At 41.0% G+C, this 20,755-nt stretch overlaps 1 protein-coding gene across 1 annotated transcript in view; it reads left to right on the forward strand.

Moving 5' to 3' along the window:
- The first annotated feature begins 2,984 nt into the window (after window positions 1–2,984).
- CPM (carboxypeptidase M) overlaps window positions 2,985–20,755 on the forward strand; it is an 87,412-nt gene continuing 69,641 nt past the window's right edge. The window contains exon 1 of the mRNA XM_007463555.1: window positions 2,985–3,149. Within this exon, the coding sequence (XP_007463617.1) occupies window positions 2,990–3,149 (160 nt within the window). The 5' untranslated portion in view covers window positions 2,985–2,989. The remainder of the gene's footprint in view (window positions 3,150–20,755) is intronic.

Genomic DNA, 20,755 nt, shown 5'->3' on the forward strand with positions numbered 1-20,755 from the left:
ATGTCTATTCCCCAGATTTCCTCCAGAAAGGTGTATCAATTTATAATACCATTAAAATAGCAGAAATGTGATTTCCCCAGATCTTGTTCATTTCTAGGTATTATCAATCTTTTTAATCTTTCTTGGTGGTAAGCAAAACAAAATATTACTTTCCCCTTTTAATGAGTAATTCTTTGATTGCTAACCAGGTCAGTAACTTTTACTATGTTTATTGACCATTTGTATTACTGCTTTTATGAACCACCTATTAATGGCCTTGCCCATTCTTGATTTTGTAAGAGCTATTAATTCTTCCAGTTTGCAATTTTTTGGGTAACCTTTATGCTGAGTTTTCCTTATAGAAGGTATACATTTTTATGATGTTAAATTATCTGCCTTTTTATTATGTTTTTATCTTTAGTGGTGTCGTGCTTAGAAAGATCACCTCTGAAGTCTTAAACTTTAGTGTTTTAGTCTATTAGGCCAACGTTTTATTCCTCCATGTCTTTCACACTCTAACACTAAACTTCTTTGACCTCTAGACCATTGCAAGTAAAATTTGAACGTACATAGGACTGGAAATCTTATTAAAATGCATGCTCTGATTCAGTAGGTTTGGTGTGAGACAAGGGACTCTGCATTTCCAGCAAGCTCCCAGGTGATGTCAGTGCTAGTCCTGGACCACACTTTGAGTGGCTAGGTTCTGGACCTTCAGCCCTCAAACCCCAGGAGATTGGCTCTCTCCTGAATTTGCTTCCATTCCTTACCTAGTGTGAACCCCAAGGGCAGTAATTTCAACTATACCTCAACCCTTTGTTTATCTGGAATAAGAACCCTGGCGACCTCCATCCCAGTACTGACCAAGCCACCATCTTCTCCAGGCTCCAGCCACAGCATCACTAAAGGAAATCTCAAAACTGCCACTTAATTCTGTAAAAACTGTTTGATTTCTAAAGTCAGATCAGAAATCCTTCACTTTGTTCCTTGACAGTTCCCTTTCCCATTCTTTAGCGTAACTTTGCCTAAATTTAATCTCCTCGACCCTATTCCACCTCCTTTCAGGCCTCCAGTCAATGAACGACAATGAAAGAATTTCTTCAAACCGTCTGGTAAAAATCACAGTTAGCATAGCAACTGCAGCATACCTTTTCTTTTATAATCCACTCAAAAACCCAAAACCATCGTATTAAGATTTTCCAACTCTTAGAAAATTCTGCTTAGATTTATGAATTAAACTGGTTATTTACTTAATAGATACCTCCCAGAGTTCTCACAATATGCCTGCCAACCTTATTTAGGTAAGTACAATTATCATTTCCATCTTACCGACTAGGAAACTAAGGCACAGAGAGTTGACACAACCATTGAGTGTCAGAGCAAGGACAGGGACCCATATCATGTGATGCTATAATCATAGCTCAAACTTCTTTACTCTGCTACGTGGGAGTCACAGGGGGCCTCAGGTTCCAAACCGCTCAATTCTACAGCAGTATCTGTATCACAAACAAAGAAGAGGCAGGATGAAAAGTAACCTTTAAAAATTGTATAAAAAATAAAACAGTAACTTACTTAACAACAAAAAAAGAGACAGGCATTCACTAGCGGTTCTCAGCTCTTGAGGGCACGTTCCATTCACATTCCCGGGCCTCAGAAATTTTGTTCAACCTGTCTGGGGTGGGGCCCTGGCACTACTGTTTTTAATCTGTTAAAGGGGAATGTTATGCCAAATCAGTGCTTTTCAAACGTTTTACGTTCACTGGACCCGTGGCACAAGCCTCCAGTCACTCTGATAGGTAATGTGTGACAGGTGTGCGCAGTCTTTGCCCGTCCCACACACCCTCTGGGTTTCGGCGAAGTCCTTGCTATCTCTAGTGCAAACACAGATCACCCCATCCTTCCAGAAAGAAGCATTTTAGGTACAGATAACTGAAACTGGCCTAAGCAGTGTTAGTGGCGGCAGCGTTGACTTTACAGTGATGCCTCTGATGCCTTCTTCCATGTGGTTTCCAGATTGCCAGTCTTCAATGTAATTTAGTCAAATCTCATACACTATAAATATTTGTCGGAAAATTTCCTGGACTCCACACGACGGCATTTAAAACTTTTACACGCCCGTTCTCAAATGCCACGCGACTGTAGAGCAGGGTTGGGCCGCCTGGCGCAGCTGGGAGCGCGGCCCTGGCGACTCGGGTCGGCGCTGAAGAGCAAAGGAGCCCGCTCGGGGCTGCGGGCGCCCGGGACTCGCGGCGCCTCGTGGGGCTCCAGGTGAGCCCGGGACGCGCCGGCCCGCACCGCCCAACTCGAGAAGCCGTCCAAGCCTTTAGCGTCTCCAAGCTCGCTGCAGCTGGAGACACCTCGTGCCCCTTTAGTGGAGCGCCCCGGACCCCTTCAGCGGACGGAGCCGTGGCCGGGGTGAGCGCACTGCCAACCTGGGGCGCCGGCAAAAACTGAGGCCGCGCGAGGCAACTAGGTTTCGGGAAGCTCTCAGCCGCGCCCCGGCACAGGCCGCCGCGCCCAGGGACCTCGAAGGAGGCAGAGGAGCCCGGACCGCCCGGCTCGGCCCCGCCCCGGAGTGCTCCTCGCGGCGCCTGAGTGGGCTGGAGAGACGTCAGTCAGGCGTCGTGGGTGGGACCCTGGCCGGGCTATTAATACCAGGCCCCTCCTGGTGGCAGCCGCCGGGTGGCGGTGCGCGCCTGGGCTCGGGGTGAGGAGCGGGACGCAGGGGGTCGGGCGCAGCTGCTGCAGCTGTCGGGCGGCGGAGAGCGGCCGAGACGTGGGGAGGAGGAGAGGGTGGGAGACGGGATGGAGGGCACCAGGGGCTGCCCGTGCTCCGGGTGCGCTAACTCCCGAAGCTGTTGCTTCCAACTTTTACCTCCTTCGGAAGCTGGGAGTGTTAGTGCCGGGAGATCTGAGACTAGACAGCGGAGCCGAAGCGAGTAACGTGCACACTCCCCACTACCCCCTTCCTCACCTGCTCAGCTTTATTATTGTTTTTATTCATCTCTAGAACATGGACTGCGCCCGCCTCTGGCTAGGGCTGTTGCTGCCTGTGGTAGCTGCGCTGGACTTCAGCTACCACCACCAGCCAGAGATGGAAGCGTTCCTGAAGAGTATTTCCCAAAACTACAGTTCTATCACTCACTTACACAGTATCGGGGAATCTGTGGAAGGTAGGGTCCGTTTCGTGTACTTTCCCAAACCCCTAGTCCTCAGTTTCATTCATTAAATATGCCTTAGCCTCCTGTCCCCTCTCCATGAAGCGACTCAGAGGGTCTCGAGCGGTTCCATCCCTGCCTTGCGTGTTGGTTGTTTCTGCTTTTGTGTGTTGTGTTGCTTTTTGTCAGGGGAGTAGTTAAGCCCTGAATTTTACTAAACGGCTCCGCTGTCGTTCGGTGTCGAGTGCTTTGCGTTAATGGCGTTCTGTTTTGGGATCTTGCAGACAGTGATTTCCTGGGATGAGTACTTTAGGTTTTAGTTTTCTACATGAACTTCTGCCAAGGAAGTCTGTTTACCCATCTCAGGTTTGTTTCCCTTTTTGATGGCTTCTTTAAATATGACTCGGACTGTTAGGATCGTGTCTTCAAGTCTCTTTTAAACTAAAACAGGGCAGTTCTGTTGGTGAGATTTCTATGTCACGTATAATTAGCCCTATGGCTTAAAGTTATGCAAAAAAGCGGCTTTGGTACTGATTAAAAGGCTATTTTAAAAGTTATCCATTTGAATGAGACAATTGCTGGATAATAAGTGTACCATAGCAGTGATTGGTATTGCTCTTAGTATTTTCGCGTTCATTATTAATTACTTTGTTTTAATTTAGAAACCATATATTAAGTATAAATATACAACTATATATTAAGTAATTCTAATTTTAGTAGCTAGGAAAATTGAATCATAGTGAAATTAAGTATTTTGCCCTAGAACACTCAGATCTTGCGTGAGTTTTATAACCAGGATTGGCATGCAGATCATTCTACTTTAAGGCTTAGCCATTTTGGGACAAGGCAAATAATTTTACCAGATATTATTATTTCTCAATCTTTTATTATATTGGTACCTCCCCAAAGAGATTAGCAAATAACTTAATGCTTAAATTATAAGTTTTGTCAAGTGTATGTAATTTGGATGTCAGCTCTTTATAAGGTGTATTTCAACCCCGTGTGAATTTTAGCTCTGAGTTTTTCAACCAATTTGTGAGTCTCTTAATGACCATATTCTTAAGTTATCATTTTCCAAACAATTAAGGCCATGGTTTTTATATTTTTAAAGTATTACATAAATTTGTTTATGTGCAATGCAACATAAAAATTCTTGGCTTATGTGTGTAATGGAATTTTTGTTTTTAAACAATGTTGCTAAGGAGTTGGAGCCAGAATTACTCTATATTTTGCTGTATCATCCAAACTTATAGAGGTTGGATGTATGAGAAAGCATATCTTGAATCAGCACATGTATTCAGCCTTTTGAAATCATTTTCCCCTAGGGCTAGAGAAGAGCAATTTTAAAAGATCTAAGAATACTAATTATATTAATAAAGGAAATACAGAACACAACTAACTTGAGTTATTGTTCAGTCATTTAACCCACAAGGTGATGCCATTGTTGTTAATTTTAAGTACTAAATGATTTGGTTTTTATTTTTTTCAAGCACAAAGTGCTTGTGATGGGACTCTCAATGTCAACCAGCTATTTTGATCTACCCTGCATGCTATCAGACCACGGTAATAATGAAAGGCAGCAGGCTTAATTGTTTTTACCTTGTGCGCACTATTGTGGTTAAAGGACTGAGGAAGTACCATGTAAAAAATAAAATCTGACGCTAGTTTAGGTCAAATATTTGTATTGAGTATGTTCTGAATAATTACTCCAGTTAAGAAAAATCCCAAATCTGCTATTAGGTTCTGAGTAGTAGGTTAACTGCACGCTAGTAACTGGGAGTCGGTTGCCAAGCATATTTGTTGGTACTCTTTTCACTAGATGCAGTTCCCCCTGGCCATCCTGCCCTCTGATGTAAGATAAGCTTGCTTAGCAAACAAGATTTACCATATGTGTTATTTATTTTTCTTTGTTATTGTGAATGTGGGCAACGTACCTAGAAGGGAAAGTAATCTTCCTACCTCGCCAAATACATTTTTAGTTTTTGTAGATGCATATCACGTGTATTTTCATTACTGTAATCATGGATTCTCTTCTGCTTTTTTCCCCCCAGTTCACATTATTTCATTACGTATTTCCATGAATTGAAAGGTCTGCAGGTGTGAGTTTATTGCTATATAGTCTTTTATCCTCGATTATGTGAATTTCTTAGTCATTCACCTCTTTGCTGCATCTATATAGCTTCTGGTGGCCTCTGTTATAAACAGTGATGCTAAAGAAAACATTGATACATGTCATGATTAATGGCCTTCTATTATAATTGTTTTTTTTCCAGTTTTTAATTTTGAAATGTTTGAAACCTACCCAAAAGCTGAGTACATATATACACTTCACCTAGATTCAGCCATAGTAGACAGACCATATTTCAGTTGAGCCTTCTAGAGGAAATCCCACTACCTAATATCAGAGTAAAGAAAATCTTAGGTAAAACAACAGAGGCAACTATAAAACAAAAAGAACAGACAGCTGAGTTGAGAAAAATCAGAAAATGTACAATGTTCATTGATTCATTCCTTCATTCAGTTAAGGGAACACCTCTCCTATCCTTTTTTTTTTTTTAATTACTCCTAAGCCCCTTTGTCTAGCATGTTCCTGGCACGTATTCAGTGATTTTTATCTGTTTAGTGGCTTGACTATTTGCTGAGGGATAGCTATGTGAAGCAAGCAAAAAGTTGTGCCATTTGTGCCCTGCTATCAGGTAGCCCCCTTTAAAATACAAATGTATTTATTATAGATTCCCCAGCTATTCTCTCCACATCCCCCTAAATTAGTTCTAGGACCACTTTAAATGAGATTTCCTACATCTCTTTTCTAAGAATCTTGTCTTTCCTCCTGCTAAGTCTAACCTTGATCTGAATAAGGAATGTTGCAAAGAGCAAGGGTTAGATAATAAAATCTGTTCTAAAGTGCTTTCCATGTATTTGGTGTTGTAATACACTATTTCAATCTCAACAACTCAAATAGGCCTTATACTCATTTACAGAAAGGATCCAATGAGGCACGGAGAAGTTAATTAACGTGCTGAAGATCACACAGCTGATAAGTGTTAGAGGGAGGCTTCAAACTCAGATCCACCTTCTCTGAAGCACATCTCTTTCTCATTAAGGAAGCGGTTTGACACAGCTGTGGCTGGTCACATGAAGACTGAGGTAGTTACTGGAGGGTTTCAGAGTCATGTTTTGGGCACACTGGATCTGAAAGTAAAGCTTCTACAAGGATCCAACACAGTAGCCAGTAGCCACTTGTTTACTGAGCAGCTGAAATGTGACTAGACCAAATTAAGGTGTGCTAAAAGTGACTTTGAAGATTTCATACAAAAAAGTAAAATAGTCCATTAATATTTTTATATTGATTCCATGTTGAAGTGGTAATATTTTAGATATAAAGGCTAAATAAGAAACATTTAAAAAAAACTTCACCTGTTTCTTTTTACTTTTGTTAATATGGTTGTGGTTTCTAAAACATTTTAAATTACATATATGACTTGCATTGTATTTTGATTGGGCTGTGCTGATCTAGACAGAAATTTGTTATTAGCAATTTTCTTTTTCTGAGTACAAAAGGAACTCAAGTTCATTTAGAAAACTGGGAAGATACAAGGAGAAAAATAAAATCTCACCGTCCAACGGAAACACTTAGTAGACCTGAAAGACTGTATGCCCTGTTTTGTGCCTTTCTCCCCTCCCACTGAGCCAAATATCTTGCTTGCCCCTGCAAACATGTTATTTCTAAAACCTGAGTTTTAATGCCTGCTTTTTGTCCTATCAATGGATATACTATTTATTTAACTTACACCCCACTGACATTTAGTTTGTTTCTAAATTTTCCTGTTATTAAAAAAAAAAAAGTGCCATAGTGGACACCTTTGTAGCTAAGACAGCAAAAGTTGTCAGAGCACACACAGGCTTTGGAACTACAAGGCCCAAGTTCAAATTCTAGATCCTCTACTTTGTAGCAGTGTGACACTGGGTGGTTAGAATAATTTCTGACACATAATAAGTACTACATAAGAGTTGCTGTTAAGGATACATTACCTGCTATTGGGGATATATTTCTGAAAAGGAAATTACCAGGTCTTAAAGCAGTTCTATGTATTTGATACATGTAACCAAATTGATTTCCAAAAGGAGTATTGATTGATGATCTCAAGAAATGTATGCTTACCTCTTCCTTTTTTTTTTTTTTTTTTTTTTTTTTTTCTTGCGGTACACGGGCCTCTCCCTGTTGTGGCCTCTCCCGTTGTGGAGTACAGGCCCCGGATGCGCAGGCTCAGCGGCCATGGCTCACGGGCCCAGCCGCTCCGCGGCATGTGTGATCTTCCCGGACCAGGGCACGAACCCGTGTCCCCTGCAACGGCAGGCGGACTCTCAACCACTACGCCACCAGGGAAGCCCTTACCTCTTCTCTTATACCAGTAATAAATAAGGAATTACTGGTTTGACAGGTTACTGTAGTATTTGTCAAAGGGTACAAAGTTTTGGTCATACAGGATGAATATGTCCTAGACATCTACTGCACAGCAGGGTGCTTATAGTTAACAATATTGTTTACTTTAAGATTTGCTACGAGGGTAGATGTTATGCTAACTGTTATAGTGATGATGATGATGAAAGATTACTGTAGCATAAAGTTTTCGTTGTTGTGTTTAAAGTATAAAGGAGAATTTAATTCTCCTGCATTTTTCCCCAAGGATTCTCACCTTCACATATGCATTCAACAGATATTTATTGAATTCCTCTGCCAGGAGTCATCATAACATTGCAGATACTCAAAAATCTCGCTAGAATTGGCTTAAGACTCGTGCCCCAAAGAGGCATGCCTGTGCTCATGTACACAGACCTCTCATTGCCTACTCCCCTTGCCTGGGTAGATTCTGGCTGGCGATTTACCTTCTGAAAAGGACACTTGATACAAGATTTTGCCACAGCATTCGATTTTCTGTCACCCTATTCATTTCTCAAGTGTGATCGGCAAGCCAGTTTGCTTGAGATCCTGTATAGAATGCTTTCTGTGGTGTAAATATTGACATATTGAGGACTAAATATCAAGACAGCCACTAAAATCTGGGAATCTCAGCTGTAATATGCATACTTGTGATTTAAAGTTACATTGGGGTAGCAAGCCTTTCCCCTTCTTTAACTTGAAATGTAAAGTTCTTTTCTGAAACACCTTAGGAACATCAGCCTTGTTTTATAACCATTAAGTTTCTTAAAGACACTGCCTTTTTTTCTTACAAGAAAATGATTTAGATTTCCACTATATTTGTGGTATGAGATTTTAAGAGGAAGAGACAGAATATCCAAGAAGTAACACAGCTGTTACTCTGCTTCAACCACCAATACTTTAGTGGCATTTGAAACTTAAAAAAATAATAATTGCAGCCAACATTAAGTGAATTTTACTCCTTGCCTGGCACTTTACATATACCCCTCAATCACTCTAACAACGGCATGAAATACCATTATTATCCCCCAATTTACATGTGAAGAATTGAGATTGAATGAATCATCCACAGGTAGTAAATGACAGAGGGGTGATTGGAACCAAAGTCTGTCTTGTGCCAAATAGTGGACCGTTAAAGCTCTTTGCTGTAGAGAAAAGTTTCTCCCGTTACCTTTTTCTCTGTTCTTGTCCCTTTTCCTCTCCCCCATACATCCTGCTCTTCCCCTTGCCCCGACTGCTGTGATTCTACAGAAGTTGAGGAGCATCCTCCAACATCCAAGAAAAGGCCTGTGTAAAATGGATTTTATGTGCGGAGTGATAGGCTATGGAATCCTAGACCCCTTTTCAGTATTTACAGTTTCATCCAAAGCAGTGTGAATTACATATTTTGGTGTAGACTTAATTTTTTTTCTATATACTAAAACTGTTTGGTTATGAGGCAAAAGGAGAAGACTGAGATTCTGGTTTGCACACTTTCAGGACACCCACCCACCAAAATGCTGTCTCCTGAGTTGAGAACAGTGGTTCTCATTAAGAGTAGTACTGCCCCCTAGGGGGAATTTTGGAAATTGAGGGGAGGTTTAGGCCATAACTTTTAAGTCTTTGGAGGGGGGGACCTCGCTGATGCATCCTCCTGATCTTGTTAGCAGCACACAGAATAGTCGTGCCTAGTGAAAAATCGTCCTCCACATTTTCTAATGTCTTCCATAGGTGCAAGATCAGCTTACCAGCTAAAACCAGTTCCGATTTATGTACAAACACAAAATACTTTTTCCCCACAATTTTAATATGTACCAAACTTTCCAGGAATAGTACCTGTAGGTAAATTGAGGGAAAATTCAATTATATTTTTCTCTGAACTTGATTCTGAGATATTTCACGTTCTTAAAATCCTGGCATCAGTGACCACACAGCTTAATCAGTCTGCATTTGTAATAAATGCCTTCACCGTGAATCTCAAGAATTGATATAAACAGCTTTTTCTTATTATAAGTTGCTTTCTTTTTATTTCCCCTTTATGTAAAGTTTGAACATTTTATCAATCTTTCTGAAATTACGTATGCAAATATTATTTTCTGTGGATTTCATGCCAGCATGGTGAAGGAGGAGCTGCAAAATCTTGGACATGAAAAAAGAGGCATCAACTGATAGGGTTAGGGACTGTTGGTCTAAAACCACAGATGCAGAGAGCTGATAAGACCCACTTCAAATTTATGTAGCCAGCATACAGAAGGTGTTTGGTTTCCATTCTTAATCAAAACACGAGTGCCTAGAGGTAACACAGCAGTGACGAATAGTATCTAGAGTTGAGAGATAACTGCCATTTGCCCTGTTTCCTTCCTTTGGTTTGTGAATTTAGAATGCCCCTTTCTCGAAGAGTGCAAAGTCAGAACGTAAGATAAGAAGAATCTTAAAGTAAAAAAAAAAAGGTTTTTATTGAAATATAATCGATTTACAATGTTGTTAGTTTCAGGTGTACAGCAGAGTGATTCAGTTATATATAGATCTCTTTTGTAGATTCTTTTCCCTTAGAGTTTATTACCCAAAAAAAGGTAAAGTTTTGAAGATTATATCAAATGCCAACATGCATTTGGGTTAGGGGAGGAAGATTAAATCGGAACTTCCTATCTAGTGGTTGAAAAGAACTGGTATTCTTCCTAGCTCCGTAGCCATTCAATGTAATATAGGGAAGTAGTTTGCTGAGAGGTTAGGAAATCCTAATTTGAGTTTTTGTGCAAATAAACAGACATAAAGTAAATAAAACAGACATAAGTTGCACATTAAAAATGTTTTCTCAACCCTGTTTTACAAGGACTGCTACATGTCAGATGTTTAAAAAGTGTACATTTTCTGGTCTGTGACCCTTCGTGTACACAGCTTCGTCAAAAGCTCACCTGGAGGTTTACTCTCCTTGGCATCACAAAAATGCCGCCAGCTTCAAACAAGTTGCCTTCAAACTAGCTTCACAGACATATCCCGAACTTTCTCAGAGCTGAAGATAGCAGCCTTCATGGTGGGGTATAAAGGCATTAATGACAGGGTAAACCCTTCAAATATGCAAGCACTGTCACAGAGTCTAGAAGAAGAAAGCAAATCCTCTGTTTGTATAAACAAAGAACTTTCAGTTAGTTGTTTACTCAGTTTTAAAATTTTCTCTGATAGGAATCTCTCTGGGGAAACTAGAACCACACTTAAGGAGCACAGCCAAAGTCACCTGAACTGACAGTTATCCAAATACATAACTCAGCTTCCTTTCTGACAAAATGCATGAATACAGTAATGTGAAATTGAGCACAACGTCACATTTTTAGAGCAGGAATGGATGTTAGAGACCACTTGATCATTTATTCAATTGATTGAGGCTTGGTTCAAAATGTCACCTCCTCCTGGAAGTCTTTTTCTAGTCTCCTGGGCAGAGTTAGAATCTTCTTGTGCCCCTCTTCCAGAGCATCTTCCAGGAGCTCTGTCTATGTTGTACCTGGAGGGCAGGGACCAGGCTTCATTCATCTTCGTATCTTAGGCCCAGTTATGTGCTGATTATATGTGACAGGCACAGTGAGGGTCACAGCTGAAGAGTTTTTCCATGCATAGCAAAGGAAACATTAATGTAAATATGCTTTTATACACTTTTATACAGTATAGTATATAGTATGCTATTATGTATCAGTATATAGGATGTATATTTTTATATATATACTTTTATGTACATTTATGTAGTTACACATACTATATGTAACTTTATATAAGCAACGTTATGTAGTTATACATATGTTGTATGTAGTCAATACTTCAGTTTCTCAGGAAGATGAAACAGTTTTAGCAGAAACAGGTTATACTGCAAGAAAACAATGTTATGTGCAGTAGGATGATACCTTGGAGAGGTAGAGTATAGGAGGACCTCATTGTGACGCAGCTCATGCTGGCGTGCAGGAGGGCAACAGGGAGGTTAGTGTCCTTCAGGCAGCCAAGGGCATAACTGAGTCATTCACTGACACACCTAGAGGGCTTCTGGCTCCCTCAGCCCCCAAACATTAACCAAACATGTATTAAGAGAAGAGAGAGTAAATATAGGAGACACACACACACACAGACCCCCTCCATTAAGAAGAGGTTAAGTAAATATCCCTGGTTTTATTTGAACAGGGCAAAAATAGTTCAAGTGTCTATCTAGAGAATGTGAAAAAGCGAAAAGGACCATGTGATGAAGCCTCCCCCCTCCTTCCCCACCAGAAAAGTTAAGCAGATACTTGGAATCCTTCGATTTTAAGGGTCTTTTTTCCCCTCCATACTCAGGAATGCTTTACAGGTTTAAGATGTTCAGGTTTTGGAAATAAACAGGTAGACAGACTGAAGGTTGAAAGTATCTTAACTTTAATTTTTAGTCCCTGTTAAGTATCCATTCCCTTGCCCGTTGTTAGTAACTCAGTCAAGCCCATCCATTAAAATTCTCTTAAAGGGGGCTGTTCACTCTTGTCAAAGTGTGGACACATGGGGAGAACAGATCATTTTAACATGGGGCAATTCCACAGGAGTTTTTCCATTATTTTAAAATTAGATTTACTTATACCTTAGTAATAATACCAAATGCACGTGGGGTTAAATTTGAGATGCAGGTTGCTCAATTAAGGAACACATTTTATTTTTTTTCTGTTACTCTTAGAGACTGAGATGAATAATCTCTCTCTACTAGAGATAACCTAGAGATAAGCCTAGTGGGATTATCATTTGTTACCGGTAAATTCCTTCCTATTTATGAAAAAACAGAAAGACAAATTGGGAAATACCACATTCTAGCCTTAATAAACATGTAGCTGGGCCTGGGTATCTTGTGAGTTTTAATGACATATACTTTTAAATGCACAAAATGTGTCTTCAGTCTCAGCGGCACTCTAGCTCGCAGTGTAGGGGTGGGCAGAGAGTCCAGAGGCTTTGAGGTGGAAAGGACTGTGCTGTATTCCAAGAACAGAAATGAGGCCGGTGGTGCTGGAGCACAGTAAGCATGCAGAGAGTGGTACTGGGTAAAGCTGGAGAGGCGTGCAGGGGACAGTTCACAGAGTGCCTGGTATGCTAATTCACACAGGGAGAGTTTGAATTCTGTTCTAAGAATAATGGAAAACCATTGAAGGGTTTTAATCAGAATGATGTCATCTGATGTAGGTTTGGAAAAATTATAACATTGGCTGCTGAATAGAGAATTAATTAGAAAGGGGCAACTATAGAAGCAGGGAGACTAATCCGGTTTTAATAATCCAGGCAACTGTTGATGATGGTGATTTGGATGAAGATGCTGTATTAGAAATGGAGAGAAGTGGAGGGATTAGAGATCTACTTTGGAAATAAAACCAACAGTACTTCCTTAATGGATTGGAAGCGGGTGGGCAGAGATAGGGAAAAATAGAAGATCCAGGATGACCTTTAGGTTTTCAGCTTGGAGAGCAGAGCACCTGAGGTATTATTTACCAAGATAGGAAATACTAGAAGAGGACAAGTTTGGGTTGAAATCGAGACCTCTGATTTAGACAATTTTTTTAAAATTTGAAATCCTTAATAGACATCCAGTTGGAATGTCCAGTAGGCAGGTGTGTAGGTGGAGTTTGGAGGAAAGTTTTGGCTGTAGAAATAAGCTCGAGAATCATCAACATGTAGATGGCATTGAAACCCATGGGATTATAAAATAATCTAACAAGAAAGTAGAGATAAAAGAGGGCCAGAATAGAGCCAGAGGATACTGTTATATTTTGAGTCTGGTAGAGATAGAAGCCAACAAAGGAGATGGAAAAAAAAATTCAGCAAGGAGGTAGGAGAAAGGTGAAGAATGATATCACAGACATGAAGGAAGGGCAGCAGTTCAAAAAGGAGGCTGCCCGGGGTCCCATGACCACCCACTAGTGAATTGCTGGAAGGACTCGTGACTCAACAAAGTCACACTCACAGCCAAGATTTATGAAGCAAAGGACACAGTGCAGGCACAGCAGAATAATGATACATGTAGGCAAAGACTAGAGGAGTCAGCATGGGCTTGCCTGTTCTCCCTCGGTGAGGACCCCACGGATGCATGCTTCTCTCCAGCTGTGCACTCAGGGAAGCCCACTCGAGTCTTGGAGGCCCAGAGTCCTTCACAGGAGCTGGTCACATGACTATCGTGACCCACAGGGTGCAGACCCACACTAGGTCCCTGGTGCCCATCATGAATCTTCACGCTTACTTTAGACAATGCTTTCGGCCTGGTACACGCTGACTCTCTGTCTTGCATCAATAATCAGTGAACACTGAAGAAGTTTAGTGCTCAGAGTTTGGTTAAGAGTCATTACAACGAGTGCAGGTGTTCCAGAGATAAGCAAGAAGTGGACAAAACAGACCAGCTGTGTTAACTCTTTCCTCACTGAGGTCGTGGTCAACCATGTTGGATGCAGTTACAAGTGAAGACTGAGAGCCATAAAGTTAACTGACAGATCCCAAAGTAGCCTTAGTTAAATCTATTTATCTCTAGACAGATTCATTCAATTTATTCAGCAAACATGTATCGAATGCCTAGTACAGTTTGTGGCGTGTGCTGGCCACAAACTATATATAAAAATATAGAGGTAAAGAAGTCAAACATGGTCCCTGTCCTGATGGAGCTGATGATCTGAGGGGTGAGTGGGAAGGAAGAGACATCCTAGTAAATGCAGGTGAGATTCACCCTAGGGGAGTAAATGTCAGGGGACCGGAAGGACAGAAGTCAGCCAGGTGAAAGGGGGAAGGCAAGGCCATAAGTGGCGTGTTCAAAGGCCTGGTGGTTAAGGAGCACGTGGACCTTGTGTAGCAAAAGAAGTTGAGTGTGGCTGGAGAGCATGAAGGGACGAGAGGAGGCAAGATGGGCAGATCGTGGTAGACCTTGCCCACCTTGTGAAAGACTTCTTTCTTCATCCAAAGGGAGTCACGTCATCCTAGGGACTCCTGCCTGATAGGATAGTGACAGATTTGTTTTCTTGATTGGAAAATTCCTGATCATTTTACAATTCATTTTGCATTACAATAAAGATTCCCTTTAAGAAATAAGGTGAAATAGCCATGTCTGGAATAAGAAATCAGTGAGAAAATACAAACATGCCAGGGTGAATAAACGAGAGCACCAACAAAACGTAATAAGAAATCTGAAAAAATAATAACAGTTCCTAAGAGCTGTCAGTGTGAAGAGTTCTGATTTAAATAGCATAATTGGATCGGATTAGTCACTTAAACCTTAAAGATCACTTATCTTTATCATACAGCTTACCAGAAACATTTCAGTGACGCATCGCACATCATAGTGTCTTTTTGCCCTCACAGAGCCCAGATCACACAAAAAGAAATGATTTTTTAATCAGCCATTTTGGAGACAAATTCTGGTTATGCCAGACTTATACAGAAAGTGATAAATATTAATTAAATCTAGAATTCAAAGAAAAATGTCAGAGTGCCTAGGAACAGACACTTAAAATTTTTTCCCAACGGTATTGAGATGTAATATTGGCATACGACATTGTGTAAGTTTAGTGTGTGACGTGATGATTTGATAACACATGTATTGTAAAAGGTTTACCATAAAAAGATTAGTTAACACATTCTTCTCCTCACACAATTACTATTTTGTTGTGGTGGTGGTGCAAACATTTAAGTCTAATCATTCAGCAACTTTATATAATACTGTATTGTTAACTATAGTCACTGTACTGTATATTAAATCCTCAGAACTTAGAGCTGGCAGTTTGCACCCCTTGATCAACATCTCCCTATTTCCCCTGCTCCCCAGCGCCTGGCAACCACCAATCTACTCTGTTTCTATGAGTTCAGCTTTTTTAGATTCCACATATAAGTGAGATCATAGCTCTGTCTCAGTTCACCTAGCATAATGCCCTCACTTCCTCCACGCTGTCGCAAATGGCAGGATTTCCTTCTTTTTCACGGCTGAATAATATTCCATTGTATGTACATATCACATTTTCTTTAACCATTCATCCATCTGCAGACATTTAGGTTGTTTCTGTGTTTTGGCTATTGTGAATAATACTGCATTGAACGTGGGGATGCAGATACCTCTTGGACACACTGATTTCATTTTTCCTTCAGATAAATACCCAGAAGTGGGATTGCTGGATCACATGGTAGTTACGGTTTTAATTTTTTTATAGTAGCTGTACCAATTTACATTCCCGCCAACAGTGCACAAAATAGAAACAGATGACCTTCTATTTTAAAACAGTATAATAGGAATATGTTACTATGAAGTACAGTTGACCCTTGAACGTTCAACATGAGCTTGAACTGCGCTGGTCCACTTACACGCAGACCTTTTTTCAATAGTAAATACAACCAAACTACATGATCCGCGGTTGGTTGAATCCTCCACTGAGGAACTACAGATACCAAGGACCAGCTAAGTTATACACAGACTTTGACTGCTCAGAGGCTTGGCACTCCTGACCCCTCTCACTGTTTAAGGGTCAACTGTACAGCCACTTGAACTTTTCAGGTGATATATAGCAGCACTGAGAGGGGACATAATCTTGGGCTCATTTTCTAGGTAAGCTATTGAATAGGAGCAGCAAGGATGGGAAAATGAAAGAAATGCAGCTGCTCTTTACTGAGTACCTGTCATGTGCCAGGCATCGTGCTAGGCCCCTTACAAATTTTCCTCACTTAAGCTATATGAAAACTCTAAGGTATTTACACTCACGTTTTAGAGCTGAGAGCAAAGAGACTTCATAGATGAAGAAATTGATGATCCAAAATTATGTCTTGGTAACTGATAAATTTGGGTTAGTAATCCAAATGTGTCTTTCAGTAATTCATTTACATGTACGTTCAACAACGATTTATTGCCCTCCTGTTGTCTACCAGAACCTGGGCAGGTGGATACAAAGAACCTGGACCTTTCTCTTTAGGAACTAGGGCTGGGCCTTACACCCAATCACCTTAATGGGAAAAGTACTGTAACAGGGCCATGACCGTTCAAAGGCCTGGCCTCCAGGGTGCTTGGGAAAGTCGAGAAAGGCTTATCAGGGAAGCTGATAATTGGACAAAGCTTTGACTGTTCCCAGGCAGATAGGTGAGGGGGTAGGAATTCCCGGTAAAGTGAATGGGAAAACAGACTGGAGCTAAGGGGCAGGGTGAGATTTTGCTTCCAGCAGCAGCTGGGGCACTGAATGCTGCCCCTGTACACGGTCAAGGATAAAGAGCTGACGGTGATTTCTAATGTGTCTTAGCATCTAGGGTATCTTAGTTTGTGCTCACTGGAAAATACAAAGTTTTAGAAGGATTTTGTCATTATAAGTTTGGTTTTGGTTTGGTTTTGGTTTTTTGTAAGCAGATTGTTCAAAGGACAGTGATACATAGGGAAATATTTTGACTCACGTAAACTCTTCACTAAAACTGCACTCTTTGTAGCCCCCAGGGGGCTATGATTCCATGGGACATTCTGTTCTCTGTCCTTGGGAAAATATGTTTAAAGAGTAATAAAAGGGGGTATTTGACCGTTAGTAATAAAGTTGTACACTTTATTGAATGCTTGTTATGTACTAGGTACTTTCATGCCTTATTTTAAATCCTGCTATCAATCTGGGAATTAAGTAGTGTTATCCCTGTTTTACAGATGGGAAACTGAGGCTTGGGGAAAAGGTGACTTGCCCAAGGCAACTTAGCTGGTAAGGGGCAGAGCTGGGAACTCAAACCCAGGTTTCAAAGCACCAGTTCTTCCAGTTTTCAAATGGTCTCTAGAACCTGGAGGCTTCTGTCAAGATGACTCAGTGAGTAAGGAGACAGTCAACAGCTTGGGTTCCCCTTCCTTAAACCAGAGCAGCTCAGCTTTAACTTCTTACATTGGATCTTCACACAAGAATCTATTGGAATAAAAGTTCCGTGACCCAGGGGCAGGTAATATGAAAACTACTGCCCTGACTATGGAATCTTTGCAAGAATAGACTGAGGAAGTGCCATAAACAAGGCAATATACCAGACTTTCTGGCGGGTGCTGAGGGGTATTAATTTCTGCCCTTTGGCATGTTATTTTTTAGTGGGACATATATATGTGGTGCTTTACAAAGGTTCAGAGCCCTCTGAAACTGATCAAAACAAGATTGTATCTGTTAGAAAACATTGAATATACTCTATCAAGCCAAATGCTTGGAGCTTGTATAAATAAGAGTATCTTGGCTGATCACCTATGTGTTGGATTAGACAAAAGATCTCACTCTTGAGCCTTCCCATGCCTACATCCTTGCTATAATCCGGGCAGACACAGTCTATGTAAATATCTCAAAATGCTCAGAAACACTCTCACCACCTCTGCTGATTTGTCTGGGCCCAGGACCTCTGTCCTGACAACTGCGATTTAGACTTATACAGCCTCCATTGATGGATGAGGTGGTAGAGAGCAGAATCTGGCCATCAAGAACTTTGGATTTTCCAATGAGCAGAGTAAGATACCTTAGATGCTAAGGCTGCAGGACCCCTGCCACCGGATGGGTAGGACAGAGTGTACTCAGCATCCTTAATGTCTGCGAGGAGAAGTTGCTGCTGTAGTATAGGGGTGCTTGAGCTGCCCTGACCTGACTGAACTCCTCCTGTGCATCCCGGGAACCAGATGGTTGGGTCAGACAAGTAACTGTGTCATTCCTCACCACTGGGGTCCTACTTGCTAGAGGGGGAAAGCTTTCCCCTGTATGCTAGAGATGGAGATAGAAGTGAATTAAGGGAGGAAAACAAAAGTAACCTTTTACATGGGGTAAATTAACAGAATCCCAGCTGCTAAACACTGAGGTTTGCTCCATGAGCAGTCCAAAGCCTGTTTCCTCTGAGAGGCATATTATGAGCTGATGTTAAAAGCACATGTGATCTAGTGAGAAACTGTTCAATTTTCAGGTGGAAACTCTAGGGAAATAGAGTAAGCTAATGAAACAGAATACTGTTCAGTAATGAGAAGGTAACTCTCCAAGCATTTGAGTTTCAAAACACCTTAGGCTCATAGGAGTCACAGTGTAATCTTAGAGTGACCAATGAGAAGTTTAATAATGTCCTCGCTTATATTCATTCTTTTTATAGCTGCCTTTAAAACAAGTTCTCATTTGGCAGTCATTTAAAAAATAGGCTTTAAAATTAGGTGGTAGGGTGAAATTTGAGTGTTTTATCGAAGTACTCTTAATTTTTTACAGCTTGGTAAGGAAGGGATGTTGATACCAGGTATTGAAACTGGAGAGCTATCAGAATAGGGGGAAATACCACATTTATGTCCACACCTATAAATACACAGATATTTGCATTTAATAGTGCCTAAGAACACAGACTCTGCAGAGTACAGATCGCCTGGGTTCAAAGACTGGTTATGCTATTCAGTAATTGTAATCTTAAATGAGTTTCTTACCCTGTGTGCCTATTTCTTCTTTTGTAACATGGAAATAATAGTATCCATCTCATAGGATGACCAGAGGGTTAAATAAGTTCATAGATGTTAAGCACTCAGGATATGACTGGCACGTAATAAATGCTGCAGAAGTATAAGCTACTCTTGCTGTTACATAAGTTGGGATATTTGGCAACTTGGATGAATGGCACTGACACATGCTTTGGTGTTTAAAACACTTGAAGCTACCCTTTATTGAGGGCATCTTTGGTGTCAGGCACAAGCGAGGCAGTATGCGTGCTTTGTCTCATTGAACCACCACAACACCCTGTAAGGTAAATACCAATTGACAGCTTTAGAGACTGACGTGTCAGCGGTTTAGTAACTTGCCCGGGGCCGCAAAACAAGTCGCTGGCACATTCAGACCAGAGCTCCCAGACTATAGAGCTTGCCTCCAGCATATCTGCGGTTTTAGGCTGACCTCGTTCCGCCAGCACACCTTGTGACCTGGCCCACACAAGTTCTAGCATCCGGGCTAGACCCTCCATTTTACAAAGCAGGGACATTAGTCCATTGGATTAAGTGAACTGCCAGCGGTCACCCTCTAGTTAGACTGAGAAGTTCAGATTAGGAAATCAGATCTAATATTAAGGCTGTGTCTCTCTACGTAGGGTCCAATTGCTTGTGGTATGTTTGACAAAAAAGACTCAGGATAAGTTGTCAGATACCAGGTAACGGATTCCATTGGGATCTAGCATATGCATGCTCAGATACTGGGTGACAGATCATCCTTTGCTTTAACTGGTTTTTATGTACTTGACAACTTAAATGAACATAGGAAAATGAGGAGTTTTTGCTTTTCCACTTTTGCATTTGCTTTGGAAAATCCCCTATCTCTTTGAGAGGTTTAAAATCACATTTAGGGCTTCCCTGGTGGCGCAGTGGTTGGGAGTCCGCCTGCCGATGCAGAGGACGGGTTCGTGCCCCGGTCCGGGAGGATCCCGCGTGCCGCGGGGCGGCTGGGCCCGTGAGCCGTGGCCGGCGGGCCTGCGCGTCCAGAGCCTGTGCTCCGCGGCGGGAGAGGCCGCGGCGGTGGGAGGCCCGCGTACCGGAAAAAAAAAAAAAAAAAAATCACATTTAACAGTAATGTAGTAATCTTAGGAAAAAACCCACCCATATTTCTCTTTATCACTCTTTATCTCTGGCCCTCAGCAGATGAGAGCTTTCTGTCCTATAGAGAAGCACATTGGCACAAGTATGTATGAGGATGTAGATTTACAGCATTTATTTATAATAGTAAAAATGAAAATGATATAGTCATCTAATTAATGCCATTGAACTGTACACTTAAAATGGTTAAAATGACACATTTTATGTTATATTTTATCACAGTTTTTAAAAATTAATAATGTAATATACCAAAACTATTGAATTGTACACTTAAAGTGGGTGAATTGTAAATTGTGTAGTATGTGAATTATATCTCAATAAAGCTGTCCAAGAATAACCATACATTCATCAACAGGGAATTGATTAGGTTATGCTATACCCGGTCAATGAAACATTCCACAACCTTTATAAAAGAACAAGTTAGATTTTTCTTTTGACACGGGAAGATTCCAGAATATATGTGAAGGAAAAAAATTCATATCCAAACTTTTTTCTATGCATTTACATAGAGAACATATGCACATGTCTACAGTTTTATGGGTATTGCTTAGCTAGTATTGTTATGCAGCTTCTCTTTTTCACTTAATGTGTGTGTTGGAGGTTGGTACCTGTAGGCATACCTCATTGTTTTAAACTGCCCCATATTAGTCA

The sequence above is a fragment of the Lipotes vexillifer genome, unplaced genomic scaffold (genome assembly GCF_000442215.2).
Source record: "Lipotes vexillifer unplaced genomic scaffold, Lipotes_vexillifer_v1.1 scaffold602, whole genome shotgun sequence".
NCBI classification, from domain to species: Eukaryota; Metazoa; Chordata; class Mammalia; order Artiodactyla; family Lipotidae; genus Lipotes; species Lipotes vexillifer.